Source organism: Pygocentrus nattereri, chromosome 4 (genome assembly GCF_015220715.1).
Source record: "Pygocentrus nattereri isolate fPygNat1 chromosome 4, fPygNat1.pri, whole genome shotgun sequence".
In the NCBI taxonomy this organism is placed as follows: domain Eukaryota; kingdom Metazoa; phylum Chordata; class Actinopteri; order Characiformes; family Serrasalmidae; genus Pygocentrus; species Pygocentrus nattereri.
The window spans coordinates 34,438,074-34,452,564 of record NC_051214.1 but is presented as its reverse complement, the minus strand read 5'-3'; the positions used below and the strand labels follow the sequence as shown (position 1 = coordinate 34,452,564).

Here is a 14,491-nt window from a genome sequence, read left to right as displayed (position 1 = left end):
CTCCTCCATTGGGGCAAGAATTCACTCCAGACCTGGACAGAGCATTCCACCCTTTTCCGACTGAGGACCATGGTCTCAGATTTAGAGGTGCTGATTTTCATCCCAGCCACTTCATACTCAGCTGCAAACTGGTCCAGAGAGAGCTGGGGGTCCCAGCCTGATGACACCAACAGGACCACATCATCCGCAAAAAGCAGATGTGAAATCCTGAGGCCACCATAGTGGACCCCCTCCGCCACTTGGCTGTTCCGAGAAATTCTGTCCATAAAAGTTATGAACAGAATCGGTGACAACGGACAGCCCGGGCGGAGTCCAACCCTGACTGGAAACCAATCCAACTTACTGCCGGCTATACGTACCAAGCTCCTGCTCCATTGCCTCTGTGGATGCGGTCAAATGCCTTCTCCAAATCCACAAAACACAGGTGGACTGGTTGGGCAAACTTCCACGCACCCTCCAGGACCCTGGTGAGGGTAAAAAGCTGCTCCAGTGTTCCACGACCTGGGCGAAACCCACATTGTTCCTCTTGTAGCTGAGATTGAACTATCGGTCGGACTCTCTTCTCCAGTACCCCTGCACAGAACTTACCAGGTAGGCTGAGAAGTGTGATCCCCTGGTAGATGGAACACACCCTCCAGTCCCCTTTCTTAAAAAGTGGGACCACCACCCCGGTCTGCCATTCCAGGGGGACCACCTCAGATGTCCATGCGATGTTGCACAGGCATGTCAGCCAAGACAGCCCTACAACATCCAGAGCCCTCAGGAATTCTGGGTGGATCCCCTCCACCCCTGGTGCTCTGCCACCAAGGAGTTTTCCAACCACCTTGGCTACCTCAGCCTGAGTGATGGACGGACCCTCTCCAAGCTCTGCCTTCTCTGGGAAAGGATCGTTGGTGGGATTGAGAAGATCCTTGAAGTATTCCTTCCACCATCCAATGACGTCCCCAGTCGAAGTCAGCAGCCCCCCAGCCCCACTGTATACAGTGTTGGTTGGGAACCGTTTTCCTCTCTTGAGGCGTCTGATGGCTTGCCAGAGCCTTCTCAGTGCCTGTCGATAGTCTTTCTCCATGGCCTCACCAAACTCCTACCACACCCGAATTTTTGCCTCAGCAACCGCCGAACCTGCAGCCCGCTAGGCCCTTCGGTACCCATCTTTTGCCTCCAGAGTCCCACGAGCCAACCAGGCCTGATAGGACTCTTTCTTTAGCTTGACGGCTTCCTTTACCCAAGCAGTTCTCCAGAGGGTTCGGGGATTGCCGCCACGACAGGCACCTACAACCTTGCGGCCATAGCTCTGATCTGCTGCATCGACAATGGAGGCAAGGAACAGGGCCCACTCAGAATCAATATCACCGGCCTCCCTCAGTATGCCGTCTGTCGGATATGGGAGTTCCTCTGCCAGACGTTCCCAAAAAACCCTCACAACACGTTTTGGTCTGCCAGGTCCGTCCGGTATTTTCACCCGCCATCTGATCCAGCTCACCACTAGGTGGTTGACAGCTCTGCTCCTCTCTTCACTCGGGTATCCAAAACACATCGTCGCAAATCCGATGACACAACTACGAAGTCGATCAACGAACTAAGGGCCTAAGGTGTCCTGATGCCATGTGCACTTATGCACACCGAACACAGAGAAATATCTTTTCTAAATTCAGCCTATGCTACAGACCTCTCAGTCATGTTCATGTCATATAAAATCATTCATGTTTAGTAGTAACAGAGTAAACTGATATACAAAAGTAAGATACTGCACTAATTGAGAAGCAACAGCAAACAGACATCACTGCACTGATTTGTTAATGGCCATCTAGCAGCTGTACGTATTGCTGACTAAAATACCCAGTTAACCTGGGAAAGAATTGTAACTATAGTAACATGCAATAAACTTCTGTTGATGTCAACTTTTTTTTTTAGTGTCAACGTCATTTACAGTTCTACATGTGAGAACTTGACCCTGCTTGAATCACATGCCAACTTTTGACAGCACTGTCTATTTTTGTTACACAGGGTGTCAGTGAAAAGTACTCTGTTCGGCACTAGCAGCTAGGGACAACACACAGATGTCATGTTTTGAGGTGTGACAAGCATTTTAGAGTTGTCTTTTAGGCTCAGGATCAGGTGCTCTGCTCTCTGTGCACTAAAACAGAGATGACTGATGACGTTATATACAGTCTGGCTAAAATTATCACATTATCACATAGTCATAACTACATAACCATTTTCCAAACTCTAAGACCTTTCAGTCCAGGTTGAAATCTATAGAACAATTTGTTACATTCAGCCACTTACGGATGTTGCAAGGCTATAGAAAATTCAATTGTACACAATATAGCCCCTTTATGTGGGCTGAGCTGATGATAATAACATAGCAGAGAGCTTCAAAATCACTGGGGTTACAATAATGCTGAGAGAATTCAACCCTTTAATGGCCAGAAAACCACAGCAGGTCCAAAGTCCAAAGTCTATTACACATTTGTATAATTTAAGAATACGCCACTTTGCAGTCCTGAGCAATAAGCCTTAGGAGCATATGACTTTAATGGGTCTCACATCGAACTCTAGAGGCACACCTGCATTGACTACCTTAAAAAAAAAAAAAACTGTGCGCCTGACCAAAATATCACAGTTATAATGAAAGATCTAGACTATAACTGACTAGAGACCACAGCCTCTAAAGAAAAGACAATTGTTCAACTTGAAGGTGCAGTAAGTTGCTAGCTAATCCAAGTTGCTAGCATATCCATGCAGTCATTATGTAAACTTGAAACAGACAGGCCACCTGCTCCGTATTTACAGATCATCCCAAGCTGAGCCCAGGCTTTGCCTCCAGGAACGAGCCAAATAAAACACCTTCTGACAGGATGATGTAACATATTTACAAAGCATCATATTCATAAACTAAGGAAAATGCTTACATACAGGAAAAGATAATCTCTGCACACCAGAGTACTATACTATTACTACAACATTACTACAGCAGCAGATAAATTACAGGATATTCAATAAAAAAGCTCAGCACTGAGGCAGACTCGATGGGGTGTTGCATGGTGGCCAAGGTGAACCAAATTAACTGGCTCACCTCAAATGACCTTGAGAGATGAAAGCGTGACACAGTCTAGTTTCCTGTCCCTCTCGAGCAGGGGATGTTAAATATGTCTTCCCTCAAAAGACTTGTCATCTGTCAACAAACCAGACTGAGATCTAATCCTCAACTCTCTTAAAATACTTTGGGAGGAAAATGACCTTCTTCAACATCTGTCCTAATTCTAAGCCACCATTAAGCAAAGTGAGGCACTTCTGGTCTGCTCTGAACTGCAAATGAATTTGCTGCTCCTGGTCGCCCTGAAACTCTAGAAGAAGCGTTTCTACTTGCACTATAACAGGACCCTGGAATGGAAATCTTAAGTTTCCTTGTCACAGAACATGATGTATAATGTTATTACACGGTGCGAACACGATTCCCAAACATTTTCAAATGTGAACTCTTATGAGCCATTTCTTGCATAGTTATTAAAGGATGCACATATTAACCCCTGGGAGTCACAGTTTCTGCCATCAGTAACAAAAGCAAGGTGTAATTCAGTATTATTTATCATTCATAGTTCACTGAATTAAATCTGTAGGAAGTACAGGCAGATACAGTATTTTTGAGATGTTTTATAATGATTTGCATATGATGAAAAGTTACTGTTGTGCAAACTTGACTTTTAAGGGATTTGGAAAGCGCTGGCAACACAATTTTTAGGTCCAAGTAAGCCACACTGGAAAGCAATCTGGAAAGAAGCAATGATATGTAAGCTGAACCATTAATTAATTACATCCATCAAACAGCTTTTGTCTTCTCTTTGCTTTCTCGCAATTCCCCTTGTCTCTCACCATTCCCACAAAGCAGGTGGAAAACACTCTTATAAATCCTGCAGTATTGGCCTGGTACTGTCTAAGGTCGTCCAAACATAAGACTTGGGGCACGGAAATGGAACGGCTTGAGAGTGTGTCGAGCTGTAATAGGAAAGAGCTGCAGATGAACATATCATCTCCTTCTGGAGGCCTCTGTCAGTTTCCCCCTTGCATTTCAAACAAATACCACCATTTGAGCCATGGCAGAAACATCTCTCTCAAAAAGTAAGTGATCTGGTGCAGTCTTCACCAAAGCACTTCCAGCAAAGTATTTCCTTAGCCGCTCACTCTACCCACTGTGAACCCGCCGAACATCTCTGCCACAGGGGGTTTGTTTGGGCTCCTCTGGTTTCTATCGAGTGACAATGGTTTCCCCTGGTGTGAAAAGGCAGGCGGCCTGCTTGCATTATTAATGCTGACCGGCCAAGCGACTCACATCAAATAGGCCAAAAGCACGGCCGGTCCAGAGCTGGGGGCTTTAGCGACAGGCCGAGGGATCTATGTAAACCTTGTGAAGCGTCTGCCAGTCTCTCGCTCCATTTCTGGGAGCAGGACCAAAATGCAGCAGGCCGGTCGAGTCACAAGCTGTTCTGCTTCCATGTCTGCGTACAAACACACCACTCCATCTGTCTCTCTTTTCTGCCGTCTAGCAGTGAAAAGCCATATTCTATTCTCCCCCTCCTTTTTGGGCCTCTACTGTTTAATAATACCTCTCATTACTGTCTCAGAGCTTTCCTCTGCCTATTCTTCATCTTCCCTCTTTATTCCTTCTTCCTCTATCTGTTGGGTATATATCTCTTTCTGTCTCATTCAGACTAGGCTCTATCTGTGTACTGCTCCACATCAGTGTGCTGGGCTATGGTGGTATACTGAGTTATATTTGTTGTTCTGTATATCTGGTAGGATGTGGACTGTTTAGATAAGCTACATCTGTGAGTTGCTCTGCAATGCTATACAGGGTCAATGCTGCATTTTGGACCTTGTACCTTAATTCATTTGACATCACGGACACCATACAGGTATACTTTGGTTTACAATGACTGACTGTAGCGTATTTGTTGCTGCATAGTTTATCAGTTAGCCTCTACCCTGTCCATCAGTGGAAAGAATGAGATCCAAGCAGATTATTCAAGAGTGGATTATTTTAAGCACACTTTGTAGGTGTATAGTGAGAGACTACTGGCTAAATATACTAAAGAACACATAAAACCTGCAGCAAGTGCTGAAATCTTACAATCAGAGATGGCTTGAGTTTGCCCCTGATTAACTATGGTCTACTGTTTAAATTACATCATATGAACGTTTTGTCTCATTTGAATTATGAAGGCACAATACCAGATCTACTCAGACTGAATATCAACTACCTGATGCCAGAGGGAAACAGAAAAAGAAAGAAGAGCAGGAAGTTCTGGCAGGGGAAGAAAGGTAAAGTAGGTAGCAGATGCACAGAAATCACAGTGAAGAAAATAAAATACAACCTACCAGAACATCCGTGGATGAACACACAAATAAAAAAATCTGGGCGAGTTCCAAAACACTTGCACAAACAAAACAATGAGTTGCATTTCAAAGATGATGGGGAAAACTTTAAAACAGATCTAGGGGAAATGGGGAAAAGTTAAAATAATGTATGTCTACAGTTTCTTTAGGTTTCTTTTTATTTATTTTAAAAACTGAAAATATTATCATTTATACATATAACCTCAAGATTACAAATGTAGTACCTATAATGCCTCACTCTAATGATGATCATCATCATCATCTTAAACCATTTAATCCAGATAGGGGTGTGATAGCAATCAGAAGAGCAGAGAATCTCAGACGTCCAGCTCATTCTGAGGGGGACCCCAATCCGCTCCCAGGCCAACTGAATCTCCACCAGGAAGTGGCCAACCACCTCAACTGGCTCTTCTGTATGTGGAGGGGTAGCGGCTCTACTTTGAGATGACCAAGCTTCTCACCCTATCAAGTAGAGTGTAGCCCACCATCCTGCGAGGTAAGCTCTTTTCTGCTGCTTGTATTAGCTACCTCATTCTTACGGTCATTACCCAAAGCTCATGACCATAGGTAAGGATTGGGATAAAGACCAACTGGTAAACAGAGAGCACTGCCTTATGGCTCAGCTCCCTCTTCACCACTACAGTCTGGTGCACTGACCGCATTACTGATGCCGCCTGTCCCAGCCTGCGGTAATATGTACTCCTTTAAAAAAAAATGCTGGCAATCAGAAAACATTATGGCTGGGGGGAAAAGCAGAAATATTCATGAGCGTTGAAATAAAAAAATACACCTCTTCTCCTTGGCGTTATAACACTTTTTTATGATCAGTTCATGTTAGTAAATTTGTTCATTTGCATAGTCTAAAATGCTTATACATGAAGTGCTAAAATCTACATCTCAGCGGTGACAAAAAGGCTTCTGCACTGATAAAGCAGCTGTAAAGGCTTTTTTAAGTGCAAAATGTATCAGCACTGCTGCAGAGATTTAATGAATCTGGCCCTATAGCTTGTCTTTTTACATGTACAGTCAGTGTTACAGTGTTCCACCCTGTTGACCTTCATCAGTCGTCAGTTTCTTACCACATTACCTCCACTGGCTGCATATTTTTAGTTGCTGGCCTATTCTCAGCCAAGCAGTGACAGTGAGGTGTAAAAAACCCCAGTAACTGCATTTAGTAAACTGGTGACTCACTGTATTGGGCTGTATGCATGTGTCGGTCTACAACTCTGTGCTGGCCTGTATGCGTGCATTGTCTGTGTCTCTGTGCTTGTCTGTGTGTTTGTGTTGGTCTTTATGTCTGTGCTTGTCTGTGTGTTTGTGTTGGTCTTTATGTCTGTGCTTGGCTGTGTGTTCGTGTTGCTCTTTATGTCTGTGCTTGGCTGTGTGTTTGTGTTGCTCTTTATGTCTGTGCTTGGCTGTGTGTTTGTGTTGCTCTTTATGTCTGTGCTTGGCTGTGTGTTTGTGTTGGTCTTTATCTCTGTGCTTGGCTATATGTTTGTACTGGTCTTTATCTCTGTGCTGGGCTATATGCTTGTGTTGATCTGTATTAATATGTTTGGCTGTATGCATGCATTGGCCTATATTATCTGTGTTGGTCTATATCTCTGTGTTGGTACAGATCTCTGTCCTGGGATGCATCTCTGTCTTGGTATATATTGTCTCTCATAGTCGGGCTGTTGAGCGGGTGGGGTTAGGGGCCAGGATGAGCGTTGCCATGGAGACACATACATCTCCTGTTTGTGAAGCCATACAACCATTTTCTGCCATTCTGGCCAAGCTGCTGTCTGCCTTCAGCTGTGGGCTTGCGTAATGGGGCAGAATTCACACCGCTGTCAAAGAAAAAAAGCGCTTCTGACACACTCTGAGACAGGCAAAATAACACACCCGGGAGCTCTGCAACATGACAGAATAGAATGCCTTTCCCTGCCATCAAAGAAATCCAGCCCAGCAACTAACCTAGAAGATTTACTTTCTTTGTTATGGAAAATGTTACAGAAGACAGAATTTCTATACACACACACACACACACACACACACACATATATATATATATATATAAACAAAATCACATTCCACAGCATTTTGTGTATTATGTTGGTAAATGAACTCTGATGTTCATTAGCAAAGCCAGGGCATTCTAAATCACTTTTCAGCAAATTCAGCTGATAAAAGGAGAAATGATATTTAGGTGATGTTACTAAACCCAGAGAACAGATTCATTTGGTAGCAACATGAGGTGCACCAAAGTCCCATTATAATGAGGATCATAATGTTCATCTCACTGTGACATGTGTTTGTCACATTCTCTTTTTTTCTAAAGTGCTTTTGGAAGTTGAGGCTCATTAGATTATGCCCCATGCTGTGCAGGTGGGAGTCATGGGGACCGTTTTGATTGGAACGTTAGCAGGACACTGACACCTGCATGCACACACACTGAGGTGTGACAACAATCATCTCCCATTCCTACCACTCCTGTCACAGTACAATGCCTGCACTCCGTAATTAATCCCTTACATTCTAGATTTTCTTTACATTAGCCGCCTTCTGCCTTTATAAATGTTACATACATCTTGTTACATTAATATGCATATTAATATATATTTAAGAACACTCTTACTTCCTATAGAAGAAGCTATATGTAAAGACATTGTTATGACATGTAGTTATGAGAGTGGAGGAACTGAAGTGTGAAGTCCTTTAGGTTTAAGGATTAAAAGGGAGAAGCAGGTTCTACTTTTTGTGATTTCTCTTTTTATGAAAAGAGAAATTCTAGTGGGAATGCTTTCAAAGAGGTCTTAAAAGCAAGTGCTTGTAGAAAGGACTACAGTGGATATTCATTCGGAGGGTACAATTTCTCTCTGTCTCTTCCCTCCCTTCCTCGCTTTCTCATCTGCTTTTTTGGTGAGCTCTGAGCGAGAGTCCAGAGACCGTTCTCCAGCAGGTCTCCAAAGACTCAGGGATGGTTATAGCTGTCCATTAGTGGCTGCTCCAAGGCGTGAAAATAGGTCAGGACTACTTCTCTCTCTCTCACTCACTCTCTCTAGTTCTCTCTCCCGGATATTAGCTTTGCCCTGGTTACTTCCACTCAATCCTTTTTTTCTTCCTGCTGATGTGGGGTTCAAGCACAAATAAACAGCCGAATCTGTCTGACCTGCTTTGGATGGGGGAAGATATTTTTCTCTCTGAGGTATTTGCTAAAGATATCCGACTACGTGTCTATGAAAATGAGGGGTAAAAGAACAGGCTCTCATGTTTTTATCCATGATACCAGCACTGTTCCTGGAGTGAATCAGGTCAGGTGGATCAAGTGTTCAGTTGGACCACTGGCCTGCACAATAAGAGATCACGGACAAGAACAACGACAATATCATATTCACTAGACTGCTGCATTAATATAAAGGCATGAAACCACCTCTGGTCCTGCAAGTATCATCTAATGAAAACTATATGCAATGAATGCAAGCAGGTCATAGATACCTTTTCAACAAAATATCAAGAGGTGAGATTCAGATTGGCCATTAAAAGCAGAAGAAATAAGATCGGAAGTAAAACCTCTAGCCAAGTGATGGTCAATACAGATGAAACTCCATCACAGATTGACCCTGCCAATAGTATAGCCCAGCAACACCATAAAAAAGTGTACTCTGTGCTGTAGTGCCCTCTTGTGTTCAGTTGCAGCTGGTCTTTATCTTGCTTCCTACCTTGTTTACCATCCCTACCATGAAATAAATGATGCACTAAATTTACTTGATTCAAATGTGTACACCTTTTCCACAAGAATAAGTAACATCAAAACAAACTATGCTGATATAGCAGACACAAATATCATAAACTAAAATATACTGTTAGATTTATATCACAATTATATTATTACGTTATTACATTCACTTACTGTCAAAGTAAGTAAACTGAAAAACTGTTATGTTATATATGCCACGGTCAAGCAAAAACCATGTATGCCCATTTTTTATATATATTTTCCTTTTAACTAAAATTGGACTTTGATGGACCAAAAAATGGTCCAAAATTACCTGGGAAAATATTGCTGCATTAATTCCCATTAGTTAAGAATGTTTTTCCTTCAGTAAAATTATTATTTTAAACTATTTAAATTATTAAATTATTATATTATTTCAACAGCAGCCATATGTGATATAGTAATGATGTACATACTGTAATGGAGAAAATGCAATGCATCACTTTTTTGAATGATATTCTGCAGTGGATCAAACATGCCTGCTTATGTACCAAGACCACAGACTACAGCAAAGCAGAACTGTGAAATGAACTATAGCTGAGCTAAAGAAAACATGACTGACAACTACATTCAAAAAAGCAAATGTACAAACAGTACTAGGCAAAATCAGAGACAACCTTTATGTTTATTTAACAAAAAAAGGCTGTTAAGTGATTCATTAGTAGGAGATAATTCTGGACTAGATATAAAATAATCCACTTTCATAAGAAAAGAGAAAGTCAAAAGAAAATAAATGACAAAATGCAAGTGTCCAATCCTGAAGTTCAAAAAATATTAAACATATAGAGGAAATGGAACTCCTAACAAGACCTGGTAGACACTTATTACATATAACTAGCAAAGATGTCCTGACTAGATCATGCTTTCTCTGATTTTATGATCAGTGAGCAGTTAAACCTTGGCAAAATGCAATTAGAAGAAATGTGAAAGAAAGAAATTTGTGGTTAGATTTCATGGGCTGATTCTAAATGTGTGATTCTGAGTCTAAATTTGTCGTTGGAAATTAAATAAATGAGGGGTGGTCTCTGACTTTTGCACAGCACTTTTACATTACACAGTGTCTTGCATGATTTACTTCCTACAAAATCTTCAGCAAAGCGCTAAGGACCAACATAAATTTCACAATTCCTCCAGTTATTTAGTCATCAGTGAAAGCATTTGACTGCACTCACCTTGCTTACATGAGCCTGTCTTTGCACATGTGTAACAAGATTGTACAGTGACTGTACAATCATTTGACACATCTGAATCATATTCAAAAGCACCATTTATTTTAGTGTAGACCACAGACTACACAATAAATAATATAGGAAACGTTATACGTTTAAGTATGATTTCATGGGACATTATTACACAGCGCATGCACCCGGTAGTGGTTTTAGCTAGTAAGAACAGAAACAAAAAATGTATTAATATGTTATATTAGTGGGAATTACCACATACATATTCCGGTATATGTGGTTGGGACTGAAATGCACAACATTATGTGTTATTACTAAGTGTTCTTAAGGTGCCATCACCAAGCATTTTAAAATGGCATTCTAACAGCATTGAGCTTACATTATGGCGGGTTAACATGATGCTCTTCATAGGTGTTAGGTATTTGGAGTGCAATTATTATTACTTACAGCAGAAAGAACACATCCATGTATTCATTTTCTGAGCTTAGAAAGCAATGCACAGCACAACAAGACTGCTTCCAGTATTAGAGCTTAGATTTATTCAGGGCTGGGATGCAAAAATGCTTACCTTCTCCCTCTCGCAAACAGTCCTCCTAAAATAACAGTGACAATGAAGTGACACACACAGTGTGTGTTTTGGGAAACATGCAAAATGCTTTCATGCCATGTTTGGCATGACTTGCCTAAACATTGGTGGTAAAATGATCTGAAGCAATACAGATTTCTCTCATACCTTTGGCTTCTCATCCAGGATTTGCTGCCGTATGAGCTTGTGGGCCTCCAGCAACTTCTCCTGCCTTTTGCTTTGAGCATCCTCCAGCTTAAAGGAGACAGACAGAAACATAAGGAGGTAAGATGTGCAGCATCTATTTTGTATCCCTGTGTGTGGCATGTACACATTGCAAAATCCAGCTTTAACCCTTAAAAGTCATAGTTATTGCCGGTGATAACAGAGCATGATGTATTATGTTGGTAATTATTTTCACTTGTTGCTAACTGAAACGAGCAGAAATGCTCAATAAAAAGTCCAAAATTCCAGATGTGAAACTCTGTCCCTATCAAATTTGTGCTCACGTTTGTGGTTAAGGTCTTCACACATCTCTGTGATGCTAATCCAGGTAGATTCAGTCTCAATTATATAAATGTGCTATGGCATCAGTATCATCATTGCCAGATGCATACATGAAAAAATATCCGACATCTGCATATCAGCATCTGCCAATATTATCTCATATAATACAAATGATATAACTGCCATATCAGTGCATCCCTAGTAACCAGTTATGTAATTACCAAATTATATTTTACTAGAGTAACAAAATGATGTATAAGAGTTAATCACAGAGTGATGATTTAGACAGTGCTGACTACACAGTAATGATTTTAGACGTGCACATTTACGTACATGTCCGCTGTTACTTACCCTTTTAATATACTGTACAACTTCATTCACATGTGATCTGTTGATCTCCAACTTTTCCCTGTAAAATACATAGTGTATTAAACATATGCCTGCTTTTGACAAATGAACAAACCAACAAACAACATATGAACACAACCAACAGCAAAGGCTGCAAAAATATGTAATACAGGACCGCTTGTGAATGTTATCCCTTTTTATTTTTTATTTACACCAGTCATTGTTCAGTAACTACTATTAAACTACTGCTCAAGTTATGAAACTGAGGAATTGTAACTGGAATGAAAACCGCATATTAATTTAAGTTATGCAGCAAATACCAAACCAATGTATAATGCCATTGTAAACATCAGCTGAATATAAAAGTGTTGCATCAGCTTCTTACATCATAACTGGAAATGTTGCTCAAAATACATACCATCAGGAAAATGTAGTAAATGCAGATGTACATACAAATATAAATGCTCCTGAATTGAAGCTGACATTCTTCACTTTACCCTTTTAGTACAGAGCTGCCTAATTTGAGGCCTTCAGACTTCTTTGACTCACCAGGAAGTTTGATGTGATAAGCAAAAGGCTGCCCTAATTTGTACTTTAAGTAACAAAATATACAGTTTAATCTATATAAATACATGTAATATATAGCTGCTGTTGGAACAAAACCTTGTATCTCCATTTTTGTTGTTTCTTAGTTTTTGACATAATTTGAAAATACCTGTTGCTCTTTACATCAGGTGTACATTTCATGATGAATGGACCAAAAGAAATGGTCCAAAATTACTTAGAAAAAGTCATTTTCTGTTCAAGTTCTAGTTCCATTGGCTTACATTAAACGTAGATTCTGTTTTTTTTACTTTTTCTGTAAAGTTACCATTTTGGAGATACAAGGTTTTGTTCCGACAGCAGTGATATGTAAATGACAATCATGGCTTTATACGCAACAAGGAACTCTCCATACAACTATCACAACTTCTTTATTTGTATTCTGGTTTGTTTTCTTGGTTCTTAGTCCACTACAAACTTTTCCAAACAAATAAAATGTGTCTAAATACTTATGGACTGCATGGCATTTCTTAAGGGAACACTATGCTGATGGTGAATAAAGTCAAATGTAGTGAGCATATAGCCCAAATGACTTACTCTTCAGTCAGATTCTTCTCTATTGACTTTGCATTATTTATCCTATCTTGTCTCTTCTTATCCATCTTCTTCTTCAGGTCTTTCTTTTCCCTGCAGATAAAAAAATGTAAAAGGTTCTGGACAAACATTTATAGTTATATATTATGAAGATACCACATGTACCAACATCACAGCATACATCCTACTCAACCTTGCAGATGCATTCACTGAGCATCTTAGTAATGCAGTACTTACTTCTCACATAGTTCCTTAAGCTTCTTCAGCTGGTTACTCTGACACTCCTCGGCAACTGTGGTCAGCTTCTCAACCAGCTGGAACAGTGGACATTTCAGACATATGGTTAAAAAAACTGATTGGTTAAGAAATAAAAACAAAAAAACAAAAAAAACTTCAACAACATTTTGAAGTGAGACTGCAGGCAGAAATAAGAAATTCCTTGTCCAAATTTTTAATGAAGTCTTCTCTTACACTGTCCTTCACCAAGTTCCAATTCACTCAGTCACTCTGTCCGCATTATTATTATATCATCTCTGCCTCAACACTAAGTCACTTTAAAGAACAATAACACTGAGTCACTTAAGCCACTTTAAAATGTATGTTTCTCTATATTGTGTGTACATTTCTTTCTATATTTTCTGTATATTTAGTATATTTAAATTAGTTTTTAATATCTTAATTTTACTTATTTACTTTCTGTAGAGTGATACCTGTGAATCACCACAAGCCTTTCAATGCATAAATGTCCCGACATGTTGTGCAAATGACAAACTTGAAACTCGTAATCAGAAAAAGTGTCAAAACGCAACAGAAATAGGATAAATCTGCATGTTGTTTTGCACTACTGGCTAAGTGCATTGTCAAAAAGTTGCTGATGGTTTAGTTTACTTTTAGTTGCCAAAGGTTTCATTTACTGAAAAGCGTGTTTCCTGTAGAAACAAACTAAAATATTCATATTTTCGCTGCAAAAAAATCTGCAGATTTTAATTTTTTCTCTTGAATGTACTGTTTCATATTCTTTCATTCTCTTATTGTCACAAAACCTTGTGTCTGCAAAGAACTCTTACATTAGAAGGAAGAAAAAACAAGCATTCTTAGCTCTCATTGAATGTTAATGTAACAAGAGTTTACTCCAAGTCATTATGGACCACTTCTACTGGACATTCAGCATGAAATTCCTAGTTTTTCATGAAGTGCAAAAAAAAAACCTCTCTCTCTCTCTCTCTCTCTCTCTCACTCTCACTCTCACTCTTACACAGAATACAAAGCATATCAGAAATCACCCAGCATATTCACTGTGATATCTACTGCTTCAAAAAGTAATTCACTTGTTCGTCTGTAATGTCTTGCACTGAAGCAATGTGATGCCATGACATACATCATGATGGGCCTTCTGTTCTTCTGAATGTACTTTATGGCCTCAGTGACACTCAGTGGACTGAAATTCTGTCAGCACTTTAGAAGCAAATTAATTGTGCTTTCGGCTTGAGTAAGTCTCAACTAATTTTCCATGATAGGTTCTGCTGTCTGTGACAACTGGTAATAAACACACACACACACACACACACACACACACACACACACACACACACAGACACA

The 14,491-nt window shown here is 40.2% G+C and overlaps 1 protein-coding gene across 3 annotated transcripts in view; it reads right to left on the bottom strand.

The window, feature by feature from the left end:
* The window catches only part of LOC108411811 (1-phosphatidylinositol 4,5-bisphosphate phosphodiesterase beta-1), a 150,958-nt gene that overhangs the window by 9,512 nt on the left and 126,955 nt on the right, over positions 1-14,491 (bottom strand). For 2 of the 3 annotated variants that reach the window (XR_005130197.1, XM_017683573.2), the window contains exons 29-33: positions 13,130-13,206; positions 12,896-12,985; positions 11,759-11,816; positions 11,069-11,155; positions 10,904-10,928 (exon numbers count right to left, since the gene is read on the bottom strand). Coding sequence is in view for 2 of the 3 variants with exons in the window: in XM_017683573.2 (XP_017539062.1) it covers positions 10,904-10,928; positions 11,069-11,155; positions 11,759-11,816; positions 12,896-12,985; positions 13,130-13,206 (337 nt within the window). In the remaining variant the exon portion in view is untranslated. The remainder of the gene's footprint in view (positions 1-10,903; positions 10,929-11,068; positions 11,156-11,758; positions 11,817-12,895; positions 12,986-13,129; positions 13,207-14,491) is intronic. The other variant, XM_017683563.2, reaches the window with a different exon arrangement.